Raw genomic sequence first — 24,742 nt, 5'->3', positions numbered from 1 at the left:
AATCCATTCTGCCCTCACTCATTGTGGATGGCATATATACAGAAATATTTGTATTTTTAGGTTTTTTCTACCCCTCCGCTTTGATTTCTGTCATTCTAGCACTAAGACCACATGGTTTTAATTACAGAGGCCCTATAAAGCTTTTAACTTTTAATGGAAAGAAGAGGCCATAAGTAGCAGTAAGAAAATTAAGAAAAACAATTCCATGGAAAAGGAAAGATATAGTAAAGCAAGGCTTCCATTATTGCTGTTTTATTTTTTTTCTCAAAATGTTCTTAGTTTTTGCAGGCATAGCATCTGCAGATAATAGTAATTTTATCTCTTCCTTTCTGAAAGAACTTTTTTTTGTTTTTATTGTTTATTTTATTTAAAAAAGTTTTTTTAAACATTTATTCATTTTTGAGAGACTGAGAGAGACCGGGCACAGTTGGGGGAGGGGCAGAGAGAGAGGGAGACAGAATCGGAAGCAGGTTCCAGGCTCTGAGCTGTCAGCACAGAGCCTGACGCGGGGCTCGAACTGCTGAACTGGGAGATCATGACTTGAGCCAAAGTTGGACGTTCAACCGACTGAACCACCCAGGCGCCCCTACTTTTTTGTTTTTAAGAACTTTTTTTTTTTTTTTTTAATTTCTAGGAGACAGAGAGAGACAGCGTGAGCAGGGGAGGGTCAGAGAGAGAGGGAGTCACAGACTGAAACAGGCTTCAGGCTCTGAGCTGGCAGNCTCGAACTGCTGAACTGGGAGATCATGACTTGAGCCAAAGTTGGACGTTCAACCGACTGAACCACCCAGGCGCCCCTACTTTTTTGTTTTTAAGAACTTTTTTTTTTTTTTTTTAATTTCTAGGAGACAGAGAGAGACAGCGTGAGCAGGGGAGGGTCAGAGAGAGAGGGAGTCACAGACTGAAACAGGCTTCAGGCTCTGAGCTGGCAGTCAGCACAGAGCCCGACGCGGGGCTCAAACCCACGAACCGCGAGATCATGCCCTAAACAAAAGTCGGACGCTTAACCGACTAAGCCACCCAGGCGCCCCCCTACTTTTTTGTTTTTAAACAGTATTTAATCATTTTCACGATAGCAGATACATTTGTTTTTTCTTTGGTTTTAATGAATGTACATCATTCGTTGTTAAGTATGATTTTTCGTATATAATTTATTCTGTCATGCCAGAGCATCCGCTTTACAGACCCAGATAGTTTTCCTTCCTTAGAGCTAATCGCTCTCATTATCGCCATGATGGCCCTACTGCATGCGCGCCCACAGGTTCACGTTCGTGTGCGCACGGACACCCCGTTGTGTTACAGGCGTGGTGACCTATCCTTGTAGTTTCCCAACTGCTGAGCACACAGTGGGCTCTCACATTCCCGTGGCTCTTTCTGGCTCTCTCGCCCCCGCGCCAGAAGTCCCTTCCCTTGCTGGTTTCTTTCTGTGCTGGCTCATCTTGTACGTCTCTGTTTACAAATCCCTCCTCTTCTTTTGTCCCCACTCGAAACTTAACGGTGTTTTTCTTAGAAAACCGCTGTTCTTAGTGCATACTTGTTATCATTTTACCTACAACGCTTTGTTATACTTCCTCACAATACCAGGGTTTCCCCATTACCCTAATTCATACGACTCCATGGCTTATTTGAGCCTTAGTAGCATACCTGTATTAGATGTTTTAATTAAATGTTTATTTTTAAATAAACGATCAGCTTGTGAACATTGTTTAGTTTTCATATTAAGTAGTGTATTACATTAAATTAAGAAGATAAGTTTACTTGCTTCATTGGAGTCTGCATTCTGTTTTCCAAATTAAGGAAGTACGTTTTCTGACATTACTTAGAAATTAGAAGATCCGTGCTTTCTTTCATTAGTGTGATATTTGGGCCCAGTACTGTTTTGCAGTGCATACATATATATTTAAATTATGGTGAATGAGGTAATTTAGGTCAGTGGTCCACCTAAGAACTCCTAGGAAAGGTGGACAAAATGTTTTAAAACAAAACAAAACAAAAGGCATATAAGAGCCAATTAGGCTGTGAAGAATTATGGGATCAAAGCTTTATGGAGAAGTGAAACCCAGAGAGATTAGTCCACTTTTTTTACTGCGGTTGCCTGCTAATTCTAGAAGTGTCTGAGATGTTAATATTTGGAGTAGGCGTCAAATCTAGGAGTCATATTCTGGAATCCAGGGCCTACCAAAGAGGGGTCATGTACCTCAATACTTTGTAGGCTGGCACCAGAAGAAAGGATAAACTGGATTTAGATTTACCTTTTAAAGATTGAAGTCTAGCTTTCAATTATTCCAGGTCTTAAATTTGGTTAACATGATCCGCTTTCACTAGCCTCCTAGGAACCTTTTAAAAAGCAAATATAACTACTCTCAGACTATTTACATTTTAATATACATTGTTCGAATTACATTAAAAAAGTAAACAAGGACACAAAGATTCACAAACCACAGAGATGAAACAGACAACTGCATCAGATTCATAGGTGCTCTAGACAATGGGGTTATCAGACAGAAATTAATGAACTCTGTATTAGTACTTTCAAGGAAATCAACATTAAGGCTGGGGAATTCAGAGAGCTAGAAGTTATAAAAAAGAATAAAATGGGAATTCTAAAATCAAAGAGTAAGATACTTAAAATTCTTTGTGCTGGTGGATGGTTTCAACAGTGGATTAGGCCTAACATTGGGGAAAATTAGGAACTCATATCTAGGTTATAACAATATTCCAGCATGAAAAGGATAGAGAATAAAATTAAGTCAGAGTGGAATGTAAGACAAAAGGAATGCAGTGAGAAGGTCTTAATGTTTACATAAGTGGAGTCTCGAAAAAGAAGAATAAAGAATGGGACACAAAGTCTTTGAAGAGATAGTTGCTGAAAAATTTCTAAAATGGCTGAAGATACCAAACCACACATTGAAGAAGACCAGTAAAGCCCATGCAGGAACAAATACAGAGAAAACCTGCTGAGTCCCATTAGACTTTAGAAAACAAAGACAATTAGAAAATCCTCAAAGCAGATGGAGAGAAAAGATAATTTACCTTCAAAGGAGCATCAGTTAGACTAAAAGGTGATAGAAGTAGAGATAGTTGACCTGGAATGTATGGGATAGAATGATAACTGGAGATAATGGAATGATATTCCCAAAGTGCTCAAAGAAAATAAGTGCCAATGAGCAAAAATACATTCTGGAAATGAAAGGAAGATGAAAATCTTTCAGTCAAATACTTTAGTAAGTTCAGTCAAGAAGTGATAGAATTCCTCACCAGCAGACTTGCAGAAAAGGAAATACAATGGAGTATTCTTCATACACAATAAAAATAATCCCAGATGGGAGAAGAGGATACAGGAAGGAATGAGAAACAAAATGGTAAGTAAGCTGATAAAACCAAAGGAATAGTGATCTTACGAATAATAATATTTTGTGGCTTAATTGTATAAAGAATAAAAAATCTGAAGTAATAAGATACAAATTGAGGTTGAGGGAAAAATGGAGTTAGCATCTTATGTCATTGCATTTTCTTAGAAGACTTAAAAGTATGAACATGTTTGCTTTATTAGATTTTGCCAAGTTGAGAATGAATGTTACAATTTCAAGAATAATTGCTAAAAGGAAAGCAAGCATCTGATGACTGCAATGCTAATATGAGGAGAAATAGCATCATAAAAAATTAATCCAGAGTACATTATGTAGGTACACAGGCATGTGTAACGTTAATGCTGTATAGAAAAATCATATTTAAAAAATGGTTGAGAATCCAACAGGAAAATTGAAATGGAATCGTGAAAAAATTTAAAATAATGAAACAAAAATAGGCAGGGAAAAAGAAGGGAGACACGTAGGAAACAGTAAAATGGTAGACTTGCATGTAAGCATATAAATTATTGCATTAGATATTAATGGGTTAAGCACCAGTTAAAAGGCAGAGAGTTTCAGAATTTAAAAATATGAAGACCACTTAACGTGCTATCTGTAAGAAATGAACTTGAAGTATAAAGACAGAGCTAAGTTGAAAATAGGGACACCTGGGTGACTCTGTTGGTTGAGTATCTGATTCTTGATTTCACCTCAGGTCATGATCTCACAGTTCATAGGTTTGAGCTCCACATCAGGTTTTACACTGATGGTGTGGAGCCTGCTTGGGATTCTGTCTCTCTCCCTCGCTCTCTCTGCTGACGTGTGTGCACTCTCTCTCTCAAAATAAGCAAACTAAAAAGAAAAGACATAGCTAAGTTGAAAATAAGTGGATTATACGTCTTAAAAATCATTGGGTTGGGGCGCCCGGGTGGCTTAGTCTGTTAAGCGTCCGACTTTCGCTTGGGTCATGATCTCACGGTTCGTGGGTTTGAGCCCCGCATTGGGCTCTGTACTGACTGCCAGCTCAGAGCCTGGAGCCAATTTCAGAGTCTGTATCTCCCTCTCTCTCTGACCCTCCCCTGCTCACGCTGTCTCTCTCTCTCTCTCTCTCTCTCTCTCCCCTAGAAATAAATAAAAAAATATTAAAAAAAAAATCATTGGGTCAAAAACAAAATTCATAGCAGCCATTAGAAAATTGTTTTTAAATGAATGATTATGAAAACAAAGCATATAAAAATTTGTGGGATGTAGCTAAATGAGTTCTTAGAGGGAAATTTATAACATTAAATGCCTATACTTGAAAAGAACAAAGCTAGGCCAATAACCTAAGCTTCTTTTTTAAGAAACTAGAAAAGTAAACCCAAACTAAACATCAAAGGAAACAGTAGAGGTCAGAAATCAGTGAAATAGAAAACAAAAATAAAAATCAATAAACCAAAGCGTCCAACTTCGGCTCAGGTCACAGTCTCACGGTTTGTGAGTTCGAACCCCGCATCAGGCTCTGTGCTCACAGCTAGCTCAGAGCCTGGAGCCTGTTTCAGATTTTGTATCTCTCTCTGTGACCCTCCCCTGATCATGCTGTCTCTCTCTTAGAAATAAATAAAACATTTTAAAAATTTAAAAAAAAAATCAATGAACCAAAGAGAATTCTTTGGGGAAAAAACCTGAAAGACTTAAAAATATCTTGGAAGATTGTTAAAGAGAGAGAGAAGACACAAATTACCAGTATCAACCCAAGAAAATGTTAGAAAACTTGAATAGCCAATATCCATGAACAGAATTGAGTTAATAACTTAAAATCCTTTCCTCAGAGAAAACTCCCACGTCCAGATGGTTCACTGGTGAATTCTATCAAACATGTAAAGAAATCTTTATTACCAGTCCTACACAATCTATTTCAGAAAATAACGGAGAGGAGAACACTTTCCAACTTTTATTATGAGGTCACCCGTATTTCAAAAACCAGGCAAAGTCATCATAAGGAGATAGAACTATAGTCTAATATACTTGTGAATATCAGTGCAAAATTTCTTAACAAAAGTTTGATAAATCAAATTCAGAAAATATGGAAAAAGAATAATACATCATGACCAAATAGAGTTTATCCAAGAACTCAGTTGCATTTTCTGAAGGCAGTCAACTAAATTCACTGTATTAGTAGAATAGAGTAGAAAAACTACATGGTCATCTCAACAGATACAGAAAAAGCATAAGGATATCTATCAAAAACCTACAGCTTATATAGTACTCAAAGATACAAGCTTTATTGCTTTGTCCCTAAGATCTGGCACACATTAAAAATGTCTCTTCTCACCATTTTTATTTAACATTGTAATGATGGTCTGACGTAAGGCTAGAAAAATAAGTAAAAGGCAAATAGATTGTAAAAGAAGTAAAACTGCCCTTATTTGTAGACATGTTCACATGTGTAAAAAGTCCAGAAAAATGAAAGGTATTAGAACTGATACGTCAACTTAGTGAGGCTTTGGGGTACAAGGTCAGCATATAGAAGCCAACTTTATTTGTGAGTGCTGCCAAGAAAAATTAGAAAATTAAATTAAAAAAAAATCTCCACAATAGAATAAAGTATAGGTAACTCAGAAAGAGGTCTGAAGAAAGTGAAGAATGTTGCCAAAGAAAGAATTGTCCTGAGGAAACAATTCAACCTATTTCATTTAAGGAAGATGGCGGAGTAGGGAGATCTAGAGATCACCTCTACTCACGGGCACGCCAGCACCGCAGTTGCGTGTAGTACAACTCGCTTTGGGAAAAACCTGAAGACTAGCAGAGCAGCTCTTCACAGCTAAAGTTATATTTTAAATACCACCTAGAAAGGACTAGGAGTTATGGAGACAAAGTTGGGACCCAAACCCCAGACACCCTGACCCACAGCAAGAGGGCTCGGTGCAGAGGCCCTCTGGGAGCACATATATTGGGCACCCCGAACCCCGGGGAGCTGCACTGGGAAGGCAGGTCTCCATAGCCTCTGGCACTGAACATCAGTGGGGCTTAACTCAAGAGCTTTAAAAGTTAGTGGGTGTTAATTCCAGGAACGTTGGAGGACCATAGGTAACAGACACTGCTCTTACTGGGTGCACAGTACCACTTGCTCTGAGACCCAGCACAGAGGCGGTAGTTTGAAAGCCTCTGCGCTGTAGATGAAGGAGCTTTATTGACCAATTGTAGGGTTTGGCTGGAGGCTGAGGGATTGGTAGGAACTTTCTCTGGGAGTGGAAGAACTGGCAGATGCCATTTTTCTGACCTTCTTTCAGCATAGTTGGTCCTATGCTGGCAGGCACTGGCTCTGACACTCTCCTTCTACTTTGCTAGGACTCATGTGCACCTGCTGTGGCAGGTGCCCCTACAAAGTCACTCCTGCCCCTCCACACCCAGTAGGAATCCCTCAGAGGGAATCAGTGGCAGTCTGATTTGTCTTGAAACACAGCGTAGTGCAAGACACCCAAGCTGAACAGCAAAAAGTAAAAAGAATCTAAAAATGTGAGCATAGAGTGTGCTTGGGTGGCTCAGCCGGTTAAGCATCCAACTTCGACTCTGGTCAAGATTCCATGGTTTGTGAGTTGGAGCCCTGCATTGGGCTTTGTGCTAAGAGCTCAGAGCCTGGAGCCTGCTTTGGATTCTGTGTCTCCCTCTCTCTGCCCCAAACCCGCTTGTGTGCACGCGCACTCTCTCTCTCAAAAATAAATAAACATTAAAAAAATTAATCTTGGGGCGCCTAGGTGGCTCAGTCGGTTAAGCATCCAACTTTGACTCTGGTCATGATTTCATGGTTTGTGAGTTGGAGCCCTGCACTGGGCTTTGTGCTGACAGCTCAGAGCCTGGAGCCTGCTTTGGATTCTATGTCTCCCTCTCTGCCCCAAACCCACTTGTGTGCACACGCACTCTCTCTCTCAAAAATAAATAAACATTAAAAAAATTAATCTTGGGGCTCCTAGGTGGCTCAGTCGGTTAAGCGTCCGACTTCGGCTCAGGTCATGATCTCACAGTTCGTGGGTTCAAGCCCCGCATCGGGCTCTGTGCTGACTGCCAGCTCAGAGCCTGGAGCCTGTTTCAGATTCTATGTCTCCCTCTCTCTCTGACCCACCCCTGCTCATGCTGTCTCTCTCTGTCTCTCAGAAATAAAACAATAAAAAAAATTTTTTTTTAATCTTAAAAATATGAACATAGGTAAGGAACCTCTGGGACAACATCAAACTTAGTAACATTTGCATTATAAGCTTCTTAAAAAAGAAGAGAGAGAAAAAGGGGGAGAAAAACTTCTTTGAGGAAATCATAGTTGAAAACTTCGCTAACCTGGAGCAGGAAACAGACTACCAAGTCCAGGAAGTGCAGAGAGTCCTAAACAAGATAAACCCAAAGAGATCCACACCAAGACACATAGTAATTAAAATGTCAAAAGTAAAATATAAAAAAATAACCTGAAAAGCAACAAGTTATATAAAAAGGAAATGCCATCAGGTTATCAGCTGACTTTTTAGCAGAAACTTTGCAGGCCAGAAGGGAGCGGCATGATATAATCTAAGTGATGAAAGGAAGAAACCTACAACCAACAATACCCAGCAGGGTTATCATTCACAATGGAAGGAAAGATGAAGAGTTTCCCAGACAAATTGAAAATAGACTTCATATCAACTGAACCCTCCCTATAAGAAATGTTAAAGGGATTTTTTTAAGAAGAAAAGAAAGACCATAATTAGAACTAAGAGAACGATTAAAGAAAAATTTCACTGGTGAAAGCAAACAAATGGTAAAGATAATAGATCATATATAAATCATATATATAATCAATCATATATAAAGCTAGTGTGAAGATTAAGAGATGAAAGTAGTAATTTCTACAGTAATTAGTGGATACACAAAATAAAGATGTAAAATATGAAGTCAAATACATAAAATGTGGAGAGCTGTAGTAAAACTGGTGCTTTTAAAATGTGTTAATCGAGTATCAACTTAAAATAGACTGCTGTATACATAGGGTGTTATATACCAACCTCATATGAACCACAAACCAAACACCTATAATAGATACACAAAACCTAAAGAGAAAGGAATGCAAGCATAGCACTAAAGAAAGTCAGTCAATCACAAGGGAAGAGAGCAAAAGAAGAAGAAAGGAGCCGAGAAAAACTACAAAACAACCAGAAAACAATTATATGTGCCCGTTGTTATATGCCGACAGATGGCAATAAGGACATGCTTATCAATAATTACTTTGCATTTAAATGGACTACATGTTCCAATCAAAAGATAAAGGGTGACTGAATGGGGAGGAAACAAAATAAGACCCAACCAAATGTCTAGAAGAGACTCACTTCAGGCCTTAAGACATTTATAGACTGAAAGAGAAGGGTTGGAAAAATACATGCTTTGCAAATGGAAGTGAAAAAAAAAAAAGAAAAGAAAAGCTGGGGTAGGTAACAATACCCGCATCAGACAAAATGGACTTTAAAACAAAGATTTTAACAAGAGACATGGATGGACATTATAATGAAAAAGGGATCAATCCAACAGGAGAATATAACAATTGTAAATTTCTATGCACCCAACAAAGAAGCATCTAAATATATTAAGCAAATAAACAGACATAAATGGAGAAATTGACAGCAGTATAATAAGAGGAGGGTATTTTGACATCCAGCTTGCGTCCACAGGTAAATTATCCAGAAAAAAAATCAGTAAGGAAGGAAACAGTGAGTTGAATGGCACATTAGACCAGATGGACCTAACATATACACAGAACGTTCTACCCAAAACCAATAGAAGACACACGCTTTTCAAGTGCACATGGAACATTTTCCAGGACAGATCACACGTTAAGCCACAAAACAAATCAATAAATTTAAGAATGAAATCATATTAAACACCTTTTCTAACAACAACAACATGAAGCTAGAAATCATTTACAAGAAAAAAAAATGGAAAAAAATCACAAATGTGGATTCTAAACAACACTCTCCTAAGCAACCAGTGGGTCACTGAAGGAATCATAGAGGAAATTTAAAAAGTAGATGAAAATGAAAGACAGCAATTCAAAAGTTTTGCTGTCCAGCAAAGGCAGTTATAAGAGGCAAGTTTACAATGAAACAGGCCTACCTAAAAGCTACAACAGCAAGAGAAACAAACAAAAACAAGAAAAATCTCAAATAAGCAATTTAACCTTACTCCTAAAGGAACTAGAAAAAGAAAAAAGGAATCAACAAAGCCCAATGTCAACAGAGGGAAGGAAATAATAAATACCAGAGTGGAAATAAATAAAATAGGGACTTAAAAAGCAATAAAAAAGATTCAGTGAAACTAAGAGCTGGTTTGTTGAAAAGCAAAACAAATTTGATAAACCTTTAGTCAGACTTTTATAGCGAAAAAAAAGAAAAAAAAAAAAAGGACCAGACTCAAATAAAATCAGAAATAAAACAGAAGTTAAGCCAACACCACAGAAATAGAAAGAATTAAAAGCAACTACTATGAACAATTACGTGCCAACAAATTGGGCAACCTAGAAGAAATGGATAAATTCCTAGAACATAGACTCTTCCAAGACTGAAACAGGAAGAATAGAAAATCTTAACAGACTAGTAGTAATAGAATTGAATCAGCAATGAAGAAACTCCCAACAAGCAGAAGTCCAGGACCAGATGTCTTCACAGGTAAATTCTGTCAAATATTTAAAGAAGAGTTAATACTCGTTCTTCTCAAACTATTCCAAAAAATTGAAGAGCAAGGATTGCTTCCAAACTCATTCTACAAGGCCATCATTACTGTGATTCCAAAACCAGACAAATACGCAACAGAAAGAAAATTATAGGCCAATATCTCTGATGAACATAGATGCAAGATTGTCACAAAACATTAGCAAGCCACATTCAAAATACATTAAAAGGATCATTCCCCATGATCGAGTAGGATTTATTCCAGGGGTACACGGATGGTTTTGTATTCACAGATCAGTCAGTGTGATACAGCACATTGACAAAATGCAGGATAAAAATCCTATGATCATCTCAATGCAGAAACAGCATTTGACAAAATACAACTCCATTCACCCTCAACAAAGTAGATATGAGGGATTGTACCTCAACATAATAAAGTCTCTATGTGACAAACACACAGCTAACATCATACTTAATAGTGGACATTTGAAAGCTCTTACTTTAAGAACAGGAGCATTAAAAAAGGATGCTCACTCTCACAACTTTTGACCAACACTATACTGGAAGTGTTAGCCCCAGCAGTCAGACAAGAAAAAGAGATAAAAGGCATCTAAATCGCCAAGAAAGAAGTAAAACTGTCACTATTTGTAGGTGAATGATACTGTATATAGAAAACCCAAAAACTCCACCAAGGAAACTGTTAGAACTAATAAATTCATTAAAGTTGCAGGATACAAAATTAATATCCAGGAGTGTCTTGCGTTTCTGTGCACTTACAAGGAACTATCAATAAGAGAAATTAAAATAATCCCATTTACAATTAATTAAAAAAGGATAACTTTAACCCAAGAGTTGAAAACCTGCACTCTGAAAACTGTAAGACACTGATGAAAGAAATTGAAGGTGACACAAATAATTAGATATGGCATGTTCATGGATTGGAAGAATTAATATTATTAAAATGTCCATACTACCCAAAGCAATTTGCAGATTCACTGCAATGTCTATGAGAATACCAATAATCTTTTCACAGAACTGAGACAATAATCTTGAAATTTGTATGGAACTACATACAAATGACCCTGAATAGCCAAAGCGTTCTTGAGCGAGAACAAAGCTAGAGATACCACTGTACCGTATTTCAAGATATGCTAGAAAGCTGTGGTGAGCAAAACAGTATGGTAGTGGCACAAAAACAAACGCCTTGACTGATGGAACACAACAGACAACCCAGAAATAAACCCACACTGGATCTGTCTGATCTATTAGAAGGTATGCTAGCGTACACGACGGGGAAAGGCCGTTTCTTCAGTAACGGTGCTGGCAAAGCAGGAAAGCTACACGCAAAAGAAGGAAACTGGACCACTTCTTTTTTTTACATCATATACAAAAAAAAAAAACTGGAATAAATACCTAATTAAAGAACTGTAATTATAAAGCCCCTGAAAGAAAAGATGAGTAGTAAGTACACTTCTGGACAGTGGTTCTAGCAGTGTGGTTTTAATCTGTTTTCTAAGGCAAGGGCAGCAAAATTAAAAATAAACTATTGGAACTACATCAAACTTATGTGCTTTTGTAAAGGAAATAGTCACAAAATTAAAAGGCAACCTACTGGATCAGAGAAGATATTTACAAATGAGATATCTGATAAAGGGTTAACATCCAAGATACATAAAGTACTCACATAAATCAAAGCTGAAAAAGTCCAGAATAATCCGATTAAAAATTGGGCAGAGGGCTTAAATAGACATTTTTCCAAAGCAGACATACAGATGGCCAACAGATACATGAATTGATGCTAAATATCACTCATCATCAGGGAAATGCAAATTAAAACCACAGTGAGATAACACCTCAGACCTGTCAGGTGGTTAGTATCAGAAGAAATAACAGGTGTTGGTGAAGATGTGGAGAAAAGGGAACGCTCATGCACTGCTGGTGGGAATGTAATGCAGTACAGTCACAATGGAAAATAGTATGAAGTTTCCTATAAAAATTAAAAATAGAAATACCATGTGATACAGTAATTCCACTTCTGGGTATTCCCAAGGAAAATGAAAACACTAATTCAATAAGATACATATATTTTATATGTATATACCTATGTATCCCATGTTTATTGCAGCATTTACAGTAACCAAGGTATGGAAGCAATGTGAGTGTCCATCCATAGATGAATGGATGAAGAAGTGATACATTTATATTCATCCATAAAAATGAATGAAATCTTGTGACATGAATGATGTAGAGGGTATTTTGCTAAGTGAAATAAGTCATACAGCGAAAGGCAAGTACCAAAACAAATGAATAAATAAAACCACAAACAGACTCATAAATAAATACAGAAAACAAACTGGTAGTTGCCAGAAGGGAAAGGGATGGAATGATGGTCAAAATAGGTGAAGGAGGTTAAGAAATACAAACTTCTGGGTATAAATTAAGTAAGTCATGGGGAAGTAAAATATCGAATAGCAGATATAGTCAGGAGCAGTGTAATAACTTTGTATGGTAACAGATGGTAATTCTACTTAGGTGGTGAGCATTTCATAGTGTAAGTGTTGAATAGCTATATTGTACACTTAAAATTAATACTGTATGTCAAATATATTTCAATGAAAACTAAATATTTTTTAAAATAGAATACTTTAGAATGAATTCAATTTAAGATATGCAAGACCTTTTCACAGAAACTCACAGATTGCATTGGGAATTTAAAGACCTAAATAAACGTAGAACTATACCATGCTTATGGATTGGAAAATTTGATTTTTTGAGGTAGTAATTTCCCCCCTATTGATCCATAGATTTAACACAATTCCACTCAAAATTCTAACAGACTTTGTTTTAAGAAATTGACACACTGTTTTAAAAACTTACATGGAAAGACATGATTCTTGATCTGATAACAACTATCAATTGGAGCCCCTGTGACTTACTCTTACCTATGAACTATGGCTTTTTTTTTAACTTATCTGTGATTTGGGAACAGTTGAAGGCTTGGCTTTGAAAACCTTTTCTTAGAACTTTTTTTTTTTTTTTTTTTTTTTAAATGTTTTATTTATTTCTAAGAGAGAGAGAGAGAGACAGCGTGAGCAGGGGAGGGTCAGAGAGAGATGGAGTCACAGACTGAAACAGGCTCCAGGCTCTGAGCTGTCAGTCAGCACAGAGCCCGACGCGGGGCTCGAACCCACGAACCGTGAGATCATGACCTAAGCGAAAGTCGGACGCTTAACCGACTAAGCCACTCGGGCGCCCCTTGGAACTTCTATTAGACTACAGTATAGACCTTGACTATTTCAATGACGAACTTAACAATGACTAGACAAAAACGTTTTTCAAGGTGCAGCAAGCTTTTAGGGGTCAATTTTACCTTATATTTCTAGGCAATAAAATTGTAGTTTTAGGGACTTTTAACTGAATTTTCTTATAATTCTTTCCTTTTTTTCTTTAATCCACACTTAAATAAATGCTCTTACAACCCTAAGGTCAGTAATGTTAAGTGCTTTGGGGATTCATCTCACCTTTGAGTAAGGGTGGGAAGACCTATCTCTGTGTATATGCGTGTATTATCCCAGAATAGACTTTATTTGTGTTGATGTCATATTTTACAAAAGGGACATATTTGATTCATTTACCCTTCTTTTTTAATGGGAAATTGTACTTGTTTTTATAGGGAAGAGTGGACAGAAGCTATTCAGGCTGTAGCAGACAGACTTCAGAGACAAGAAGAGGAGAGAATGAACTGTAGTCCAACTTCACAAATTGATAATATAGGGGAGGAAGAGATGGACGCTTCCACAACCCATCATAAAAGAAAGGTAGAAAATAGTAACTTATTCCCCTCCTCAGCACGGCACTTTTACATGTATGGAAGGAAACACACGAAAAATTGAAAAAAGTGTTGGCCAGTAATCTTAGGTTCTCCAAATATATGGGTGGGGGTGGTGTTTATCCAGGTATATCTGAACTACCTGTCATTGTTTAAAACCAAGTAATTTAAACGTCACCTTGTTTTCGTGGTTCAGCACTTCGCACTGACTGCTAACAGAACTTCCCAGGTAGTTGTTCACTGAAGTGTCCTCATGCTAATTTATAATTCGCATTTTTCTCTTACTGTTTTTAATACCATTTTAGAACTTGGCAATAATATTTTCCCTAATGATTGGGTCCTGTTCCATGCGGTATTTCTTTTGTATGCCCTGAGGGCAGAAGCAGAAATGATTGTAGTGTGCTTACTACCTGGAGCCCCAGCCTATCAGCAGGAACGCGCGAAGAGTCTTGGAAATAATAGCTTCTTATTTTAATGGCTGCTCCTGAGCCAATGAGGGAAACAGACTTTACTTCCCTGAGTGCTCCAGATTAATAAATGCCAATTCATAGATTGATGGGAATTATAAATTACATTTTTCATTGCTACAGAAAATTAAAAAGCAGCTTCCTTGTGTGAAAATGCTATTTTAAGATTAATCTGAAGGTCTCTGTGTTCAAAGTCCATGAACATGCCATTTATCCTGTTAGAATATATTTGTTATAATAAATTATAAATTTAATCTCCATGTAGGAAAACACTAATTTTTAAGGTAATTACCCATGGAATTTGCTATTAGCATAATGATTAAGAACTCTTTGGAGTTAGGCTTCTTGAGTTCAGATCCTCCTCTTCCCACTTGCTACACGTATGAACTTGATGAAGTTACACCATCACAACCTACAGCTCATTAATTACTCTCTCCTTTTCTGAAATTTGTTTGTTTGTTTGTTTTTTAAGTTTATTGTATTGATTTTGAGCGAGAGAGTGCAAGCAGGGGAGGGCAGAGAGAGAGGGAGAGAGAGAGAATCCCAAGCAGGCTCCGTGCTGCCACGGGGCTCGATCCCACGAACTGTGAGAAGATGACCTGAGCCAAAATCAAGAATCAGAAACTTAACCCACCAAGCCACCAGGTGCCCCTGAAACTTCTGTTCGAATTATAATAATATCCTATGCTTGATCTTGGCTAAAAGTTGTGTCTTCATTGAAGACTTATCCTCTGTTTGTTAGTTGAAACGAATCCCTCTTTTCTTTTATCACCTTAACACCTGCCTTGTTCTTCAGGTGTTGCAAAAAACAAAAACAAAAAAACCCCACGATCTAGTTTTCCTCACCTACTCCGAGAAAAGAAAGCTGCTTTGGCATGTTTATGTGCATGTCTACGCGATGAATGTAAAATTTGACTACACTCATAAATTTAAAATCAGATCCCAGTTAATCTCATCCTTAGAGTTACAAACTACCGCAGATGATACCAGCTATGCTCTAGGTCTTTGGAATCGCTGAAACTCTGCTTCATAACCTGTATTTCTAAGAAGCTACCCGTTGGGGCAGTTCCGGGATGAAAGTGGGGAGTTTATAACACCCTAACAAGCAATACTGTTACTGATGGGTGAGAGAATTTGGAAGTGAATATGGAAACTTACCAGCAGAATTTTGAATGGAGACAGCCAATGCTTTCAAAGATGGAAAAATGGAAGAACATGGAAGATTTTATGTATTTTTTCATTAAGACTGTTTATAAATCATCATAAAAAGCACAATGCAGTTTTCTCATTTTGCACTTAACCAGTGCGGATTAACTTAGATTTCATCACCTTCACCAACTATCACTTGTAAATGTTTATTAGAAGTTTATTTCATGCTATGCTCTCAGAAGTACTTTTCTATGTATTATCTCCTTTAATCCTCACAAATATCGTATGAGTTAGGTACCATTATTATCCCATTTTAGTGATTCATCTGACATTCAGATAGATATCTTTTGTTCAAGCATGTAAAGACTTAATTATACACTGTATAACTTCAGTATGCCACTTATTTATTATTGATTGATATATCTTGAGCCTTTATAATCACTATAAATTATTATACTCATTACATGACCAAAACATATTAGAGAACAAAATTAGACAGATATTTTCTCTTACGATTGTAGTCAGTTTCTGAAAATAATTGTGTCAAGCTGTTGCATTTACTCAGTGTTTCGGTATTAGTTAATTTCATTTATATGGCCAACTCTTGGGAAAATGGGTAGAATTTTAAGATTACAGAATAGTGGTTGAAGTGAGGTTTTCAAAACGTTTTTTAATGTTTGTTTATTTTTGAGAGAGAGACAGAGCACAAGCTGGGGAGCGGCAGAGAGAGAGGGAGACACAGAGTCCCAAGCAGGCTCCAGGCTCTGACCTGTCCGCACAGAGCCTGACATGGGGCTCAAAGCCATGAACCATGAGTTCATGATCTGAGCTGAAGTTGGATACTTAATCAACAAAGCCACCCACGTGCCCCGAAAGTGAGGTTTTAAAGCAGATTCTCTAAGAAATCTCTCACTGAAACTGAGTCTCCAAAATTAAAAATTGATACGGTCAAAAGTATTTTGAAAATGGGGGGATCCGTTGGCTTATTTGACCGTATCTGATCCCATTGTTCTTTTTTTTATCTCATTTCATCTTAAGTAGTACGAAACTCTTTTAAGTGACACTATTCTGTGATGGTTCTAACCAGTTGGTTCAAGAGAGTCAAATAGTACTATCACTTCCCTAGTTCCCTAAAACTACATCCTTTCTGTGACTCGGGTATCATAAAAAGAGTGGTAGAAGTTCAGATTATTTTTAATTCCAAACTGTAAACACAGATATTCTGAAATAAGAATGCCTTTCTCATAATTTACAGTGTGCATTTTCTCCATCATTAGCTTTTTGAAAAACGAGCGACAGGATGAAGAGAGTAGCTACTGACTGTGGTAGCTCCGCTGAGAATGGTCGCAGCTGTTTCCTCTTGTCTCAGCCAGCCAGATGGTCACTTCTCTTAGCGGCAGGGTATTACCCCAAACCTGCCGCGTGGGGCGAAGACTCCTTTAGGTAAAGATGCTGGGTGGTGGAAAAGAAGCAGATGCCTCATAAGATTAGTGGGCAGTTCTGTGTCAAACGAAAAGATGATCTTTCAAAGGAATTTGATTAGAGGACTCAGAAGTGTCTAATCTTGGTCTGCCAAGCGGCCACTCCCTATACCCCATCAGGTATGTGGAGGGGCCCAGCATAAAAGGCCAATGAGAGTCAGAGTTCTGCTTAAATTATTTTTAACGTTTATTTATTTAGAGACAGATAGAGCGTGAGCCGGATCGGGGCAGGGAGAGAAGGAGAGAGAGAATCCTATCCAGGCTCCAGGCCGCCAGCGCAGAGCCTGATGTTGGACTCGAACTCACAAAACCGTGAGATCATGACCTGAGCAGAAACCAAGAGTTGAAGCTTAACCAACTGAGCCACCCAGGCGCCCCGTGTTCGGCTTAATTTTTAAGTGACCAATGTAGGCCCCTCTGAGAAACGGCTACGTACCATCTCCTGACTTGGTAGAAAGTATAAGCAATATGTTGTACCTTCCCCTGAAGTCTGGCCCCAGTTCTTGGAATTGTGTCACCTAATGCCTAGCGACACTAACTCAGAGCACTGGCGGGCAGGCAGAGGAAGAGTGAAGAAAAGCAGTTTCGTTGTGACCTGCAGAAATCACGATCCCTCCCCGCCTGTCCCGAGAGGGAACGGTAGCCTCAGCAGTGGGAGAGGTTGGCTAGGCAAAGAGGTAGATTTCTTGAGAACCCCCTTTTTTGCTTAGTGCCCCATGGGGCTTTGTTTGGTTTAGCTCTTAACATTACCAACGTGGGATTGATCCTCCTGGACCAAATGCGTTAAAACATCTGTATTCTCTTCTGAGCCATTTCTGGTATTCATCTTCAGTTATATATGCATATTCTTTAACCTAAGTTTGGGATGCTACAATTGGTCTTTCTATTATCTTCTAGTGTGTATTTGAATACACTTATTAAGCATTTGTTATGTATGCCCGGGCGTCTCTTAACCTAAAACGGCCATATTAACGTGAAGAAAAGAGTGTAACTATGTAAAATATTTACTCAATAAATTTGGGGGATTGGGTTTTAGAGGATTAATTCTTCTGCAGGATATCCATGCTCTCATGTTTTATTAACATCTTACTGAAGTTTTGTCCCTTCACACCATCTAAAAGAGGAAAACATTTGTGATAGGTTACATTTCACTTGTAAAGACCAGATAATTACTGTGTGTACCATGCTGAACGTGAACGTTTGGTATCAAAGATACTTTTTAAATTTTCTGAAGTTTTGTCAAAATATATACGAACTGTTTCTGATTTTCTCCCATAGAATGCTTTACTAATATTAATTTCCGTGCAGGTTCTCTTTTTTTAAGGTTGGCAGTCAAATTGTGAAATACAAAGATAGAAGTATTATACTTTTCTTTGAACCTCCTTTCCTCTAAGAATTGCAATCTTAAGGAATATATTATATATTATATACTATAATATATTATAATTACATAGTGCTTTTCATCTGGAAATGTCACAAGGCAATTTACAGATTCTTTTCTGACTTTTATCCCTACGAATTCAGTTTCCATTTATGTGATATTTAATAATAGGATGCAGCAAGTATGATTTTTCAGGGCATTTAGCTCAAAATTGAGGAGGGTACTGCTCAAATGAAGCTTTGAGCAAAAAATAACATTCTAGCCTAGTTATGAGAATAACGTCTCTCAGCTCCTTATTGCCATGGAATTAAACTGCCCAAGTTTAATGCTAAAACAATAACCATATATTTCAGCCTGTTTCTCTTGATTTTGCGGCTTGTGTGGGCAGTTCTGTGGGGCCTCCGTGGGTCTCCCAAGCAGTTGCATTCAGTTAGCACGTCAGCTGGGCTGGAAAACCCACGAAAGGCTTCCTCCCATTTCTGGATACTCGGTTCTCCTCCTTATGATCTCTTAGCACGTGGTGTCCAGGTTCCTCCATGGATGTCCATGGTCATCCAGGTTCTTTCTCCGTGGCCCCTCTCCCCAGAAGGATGGCCTGGTCTTCCTTATGGCATGAAAGCTGGCTTTCAATTAAGACTTTTCCAGGAGGTGAAAACACAAGCTACCAGATTTACAGGCTGGACCTGGAACAGGCATGGTGTCACTTTGGTCATATTCTGTGTGCAGAGCACGACACAAGGCTGGCCCAGGGAGAGGGAACATAGAGGCTGCCTCTCCAGGAGAAGAATGTGCAAATGGGGAGCCAGGGGACTCGTGGTGACACCGTTGGAGACTACGTAGCATGGACGGCTTTGTGGTTATATAGTATTCCTTGATTCGTAAAAATCTATTAATGAAAACACAATTTGTTCAAATGACACGAAGTTTGTTAACTATATTCTGTATAGTTAGTGCCACATGTTTGATTTTTAGTTGAATTAATAAATGTACTATGTATTTTCCTTGATACATTTTGCTACTTTTTTTTGAACTAGTGATTTTTTTTTTTTTTTTTTCGAGAGAGGGAGAGAGAGCAGGGGAGGGGCAGAAAGAGAAAGAGAATCCTAGGCAAGCTTGGTGCTGTCAGATCACAGCCTGATGTAGGGCTTGATCTCACAAACCATGAGATCATGACCTGAGCCAAATTAAGAGTTGGACACTTAACCAACTGAGCCATCCAGGCACCCCTTGAACTAAAGATATTTTTGAATGGTTAAGACATTACAATTTGATGTTTGGAAAATTTTTCAAAATTATAGATAGCAGATAAAGTTAAAAGTGAACATAGCATTTGTTTCTAAAACTTTTAGAATTTTTTTACATATTATGTACATGAGGAATATTGGTTTGTAGTTTTCTTGTAATGTTTTTGTCTGGTTCTGATAATCAGGGTAATGATGGCCTTATGGAACGAATTGGGAAGTATCCTCTTTTTTTTTTTTTCAACTTTCTTCCGTAGGAGTGTACATAAAATTGGTATCATTTCTTCCTTAAATGTTTATAAAATTCAGCAGTAAAACCATCTGGCCCTAGAGTTTTCTTTCTTAAGAGGGTTTTGACCACAAATTCAATTTCCTTAGTAAACATCGGGCTATCAAGGTATCTGTTTCTTGAGCGGGCTTCAGGAGTTTGAGGCTTTCATGAAATTTTTTCATTTCATGTATATAGTCAATTTTATCGGCTTACAGCTGTTTACAATTTTCCCATGTGCTCTGTTTAGTATCATAGAATCTGTAGTGATGTCAGCTCTCTCTCATTCCTGACATTGGTAATTTATGTCTTCTGTCCTTATTTTCCAGACCAGTCTGGCTAGAGGTTTATCAATTTGATTGATCTTCTTAAAGAACCAGCTTTTTTTTTTTTTTTTTTTTTTTACAAATAGTTTATTGTCAAATTAGTTGCCACATAACACCCAGTGCTCATCCCCACAAGTGCCCTCCTCCATGCCCATCCCTCCTCCCCCCCACATCCATCAGTCCTCAGTTTTTGTCAGCATTCAAGAGTCTCTCATGGTTTGCCTCTCTCCCTTTCCCCCACCATTTCCGCCCTTCTTCTCCCCCTTGTTCCTCCGTCAAGTTCCTCCTAATCCTCCTATACGTGCAAACATATGATATTTGTCCTTCTCTGCCTGACTTATTTCGCTCAGCATAACACCCTCAAGGTCCATCCATGTTGCTACACATGGCCAGATTTCATTGTTTCTCATTGCCATGTAGTATTCCATGGTATAGATAAACCACATCTTCTTGATCCATTCATCTGTTGATGGACACTTAGGCTCTTTCCATGTTTTAGCTATTGTGGAGAGTGCTGCTATGAACATTGGGGTACATGTGCTCCTATGCCTCAGCATTTCTGTATCCCTTGGGTAAATTCCTAGCAGTGCTATTGCTGGGTCATAAGGGAGTTCTATTGTTAGTTTCCTGAGGAACCTCCACACTGTTTTCCAGAGGGGCTGTACCAGTTTACATTCCCACCAACAGTGTAGGAGGGTGCCCGTTTCTCCACATCCTCGCCAGCATCTAGAGTTCTCTGATTTGCTCATTTTAGCCACTCTGACTGGCGTGAGGTGGTATCTCAGTGTGGTTTTGATTTGTATTTCCCTGATGAGGAGGGATGCTGAGCATCGTTTCATGTGTCTGTTGGCCATCTGGATGTCCTCTTTGGAGAAGTGTCTGTTCATGTCTTCTGCCCATTTCTTCACTGGGTTGTTTGTTTTTCGGGCGTGTAGTTTGGTGAGTTCCTTATAGATTCTGGATATTAACCCTTTATCTGATATGTCATTTGCAACTATCTTTTCCCATTCCGTTGGTTGCCTATTAATTTTCTGGGTTGTTTCCTTGGCTGTGCAGAAGCTTTTAATCTTGATGAGGTCCCAACAGTTTATTTTTGCTCTTGATTCCCTTGCTTTTGGGGATGTGTCAAGTAAGAAGTTGCTGCGGTGGAGGTCAAGGAGGTTGTTTCCTGCTTTCTCCTCTAGGGTGTTGATAGTTTCCTGTCTCACGTTCAGGTCCTTTATCCATTTTGAGTTGATTTTTGTGCATGGTGTGAGAAAATGATCTAGTTTCATTCTTCTGCATGTTGCTGTCCAGTTCTCCCAACACCATCTGTTAAAAAGGCTGTCTTTTTTCCATTGGATATTCTTTCCTGCTTTGTCAAAGATCAGTTGGCTGTATACTTTTGGGTCCACTTCTGAGTTCTCAATTCTGTTCCATTGGTCTATGTGTCTGTTTTTGTGCCAATACCATACTGTCTTGAGGATGACAGCTTTGTAGTAGAGGCTGAAGTCTGGGATGGTGATACCTCCCGTTTTGGTTTTATTTTTCAGTATTACTTTGGCTATTCGGGGTCTTTTGTGGTTCCATACAAATTTTTGGATAGTTTGTTCTAGTTTTGAGAAGTATGCTGGTGCAATTTTGATTGGAATTGCATTGAATGTGTAGAGTGCTTTAGGTAGTAATGACATCTTAACTATATTTATTCTTCCTATCCATGAGCATGGAATGTTTTTCCATTTCTTTGTGTCTTCTTCAATTTCCTTCATAAGTTTTCTATAGTTTTCATCATACAGATCTCTTGTATCCTTGGTTAGGTTTATTCCGAGGTATTTTATGGTTTTTTGTGCAATTGTGAATGGGATCAGTTTCTTGATTTCTCTTTCTGTTGCTTCATTGTTGGTGTATAAAAATGCAACCGATTTCTGTACGTTGATTTTGTACCCTGCAACTTGGCTGAATTCTTGGATCAGTTCTAGTAGGCTTCTGGTGGAGTCTGTCGGGTTTTCGATGTAGAGTATCATGTCATCTGCGAAGAGTGAAAGTTTGACTTCCTCTTTGCCAATTCTGATGCCTTTGATTTCCTTTTGTTGTCTGATGGCTGATGCTAGGACTTCCAGCACTATGTTAAACAACAGTGGTGAGAGTGGACATCCCTGTCGTGTTCCTGATCTCAGGGGGAAAGCTCTCAGTTTTTCCCCGTTGAGGATGATGTTAGCTGAAGGCTTCTCATAGATGGCTTTGATGATGTTTAAGTAGGTTCCTTCTATCCCAACTTTCTCTAGAGTCTTTATTAAGAAGGGATGCTGTATTTTGTCAAATGCTTTTTCTGCATCTATTGACAGGATCATATGGTTTTTATCTTTTCTTTTATTGATATGATGTATCACATTGATTGATTTGCGAATGTTGAACCAGCCCTGTAACCCAGGAATGAATCCCACTTGATCTTGGTGGATGATTCTTTTTATATGCTGCTGGATTCGATTTGCAAGGATCTTGTTGAGGATTTTTGCATCTGTATTCATCAAGGATATTGGCCTGTAGTTCTCTTTTTTTGCTGGATCTCTGTCTGGCTTGGGAATCAGAGTGATGCTGGCTTCATAAAATGAGTCCGGGAGTTTTCCTTCGATTTCTATTTTTTTGGAATAGCTTGAGAAGAATTGGGATTAATTGTTTTAAATGTCTGGTAGAATTCCCCAGGGAAGCCATCAGGTCCAGGGCTCTTATTTGTTGGGAGATTTTTGATCACTGATTCAATTTAAAGAACCAGCTTTTGGTTTCACTGAGATTCTCTACTTTTTAAAAAAAAATGTTTAATTGATTTCTGTTGTGATCTTTATTTCTTTTTTTCTGTTTCTCTTGAGTTTAATTTGCTCTTGATCAGTTTTTTTTTCTGTTTCATGTGTTTTTTTTTTTTTTTACAAATAGTTTATTGTCAAATTAGTTTCCACATAACACCCAGTGCTCATCCCCATTTAATTAAAAAATTATTTTAATGTTTTATTTATTTCTGAGAGAGAGAGAGAGAGAGAGAGCATGAGGAGGGGAGGGTCAGAGAGAGAGGGAGATACAGAATCTGAAACAGGCTCCAGGCTCTGAGTTGGTTGTCAGCACAGAGCCTGATGCGGGGCTCGAACCCACGAACTGTGAGATTATGACTTGAGCCGAAGTCGGACACTTAACCAACTGACTGAGGCACCCAGGTGCCCCACTTTTGTTCAGTTTCTTAATGTGGAAGCTGAGATCATTGATTTGAGACATTCTTGACAGTTACTTCAGATGGGTAGTAAATAAGAGAAAATACAATTATAAAATGGCACAAAATTTTTTAATAACTTGTGATCATCTGTAGGATAAAACCCAGATTCTGAACTTGTTATTCATAAAGCCCTCTGAACTGAATTGAAATTTAAGATGATAAACTGAGCGTACCCAGTTATCTCCCCTTCCATTTAAAAGCTCATTAAAATGGTAGTAAAGGCATTTTGAAAAAAAATTTTTATGTCTTTATTTTGAGAGACAGAGTCAGAAAGTGAGCCGGGGAGGGGCAGAGAGAGAGAGAGAGAGACCCAGAATCTGAAGCAGGTTCCAGGCTCTGAGCTGTCAGCACAGAGCCTGACGCGGTGCTTGAACCCACAGATCGTGAGATCGTGACCTGAGCCGAAGTCGGACTGAGCCACCCAGGCACCCCAGTAAAGGCATTTTTAAAAAGAGGCAAGTCCATACAAACAAAAAGCTGGGTGGGGGAAATGCATTAGTGCACAAGCAGCATCAAAATTCAGGAAGCTTGTGGAAGAATGTTCATAGAACAGGAAAGCATGTATGCGGGTGGCTGTAAAGAGCAAGTAGCAGGTCAGCTTGGCAAAATCCTGGGATCACCTGCCTTAGGAATGAGAAATGAAACTGCACATGGGCAGATCAATTAAAGGCATTCTTAGACTTCCCTCCTTTCTGCTCTGACTGCTCGACTTGCATTCTCAGATGTGTACTGCCCACATCTAAATCCTTAGATTTCTTCTCCTTTTGCTCCAGGTTATTTTCAACATTTCTTACACACATATCTTTCACTTTCTAGGATTCCATCCTTATTTGCTAGAGTGCATTCTCAAATAGCTTCCCTGAACAGGACTGCTTCCTTAGATGTATCTGAGGGGGTGTTTTTGATGATCATGTCGTTTGGGGGATAGTGGCACTACCAAATCCTTAAAAACCTGAGTCCTTAGAAAACAGTGTGGAAGTTCCTCAAAAAATTAAAAATAGAATTATTATAGGATCCAATAATTCCATGACTGGGTATTTACGCAAAGAATACAAAAACACTAATTTGAAAAGATATATGTACCCCTATGTTCATTGCAGCGTTTTTTACAATAGCCAAGATATTCAAGGAGCCCAAGTGTCCATTGGTAGACAAATGGATAAGATGTGGTATATGTACATGATGGAATATTACTCAGCCATAAAAAAATAACGAAACCTTGCCATTTGTGACATCATGGCTGGATCTAGGGTAGTATGCTAAATGAAGTGTCAGAAAAGACAAATACCATATGAATTCACTTATATGTAGAATTTAAGAAACAAAGCAAATGAATAAACAAGA

At 38.3% G+C, this 24,742-nt stretch overlaps 1 protein-coding gene across 1 annotated transcript in view; it reads left to right on the top strand.

Annotated features, from left to right (window-relative positions):
• Positions 1 to 24,742, top strand: part of AKT3 (AKT serine/threonine kinase 3) — a 306,791-nt gene that overhangs the window by 161,654 nt on the left and 120,395 nt on the right. The window contains exon 5 of the mRNA XM_039237499.1: positions 13,689 to 13,833. Within this exon, the coding sequence (XP_039093430.1) occupies positions 13,689 to 13,833 (145 nt within the window). The remainder of the gene's footprint in view (positions 1 to 13,688; positions 13,834 to 24,742) is intronic.

The sequence above is a fragment of the Hyaena hyaena genome, unplaced genomic scaffold (genome assembly GCF_003009895.1).
Source record: "Hyaena hyaena isolate Hyena2069 unplaced genomic scaffold, ASM300989v1 scaffold_127, whole genome shotgun sequence".
NCBI lineage: Eukaryota > Metazoa > Chordata > Mammalia > Carnivora > Hyaenidae > Hyaena > Hyaena hyaena.
The sequence above is the reverse complement of the archived record's forward strand: the minus strand, read 5'-3'. Positions and strand labels throughout refer to the sequence as shown.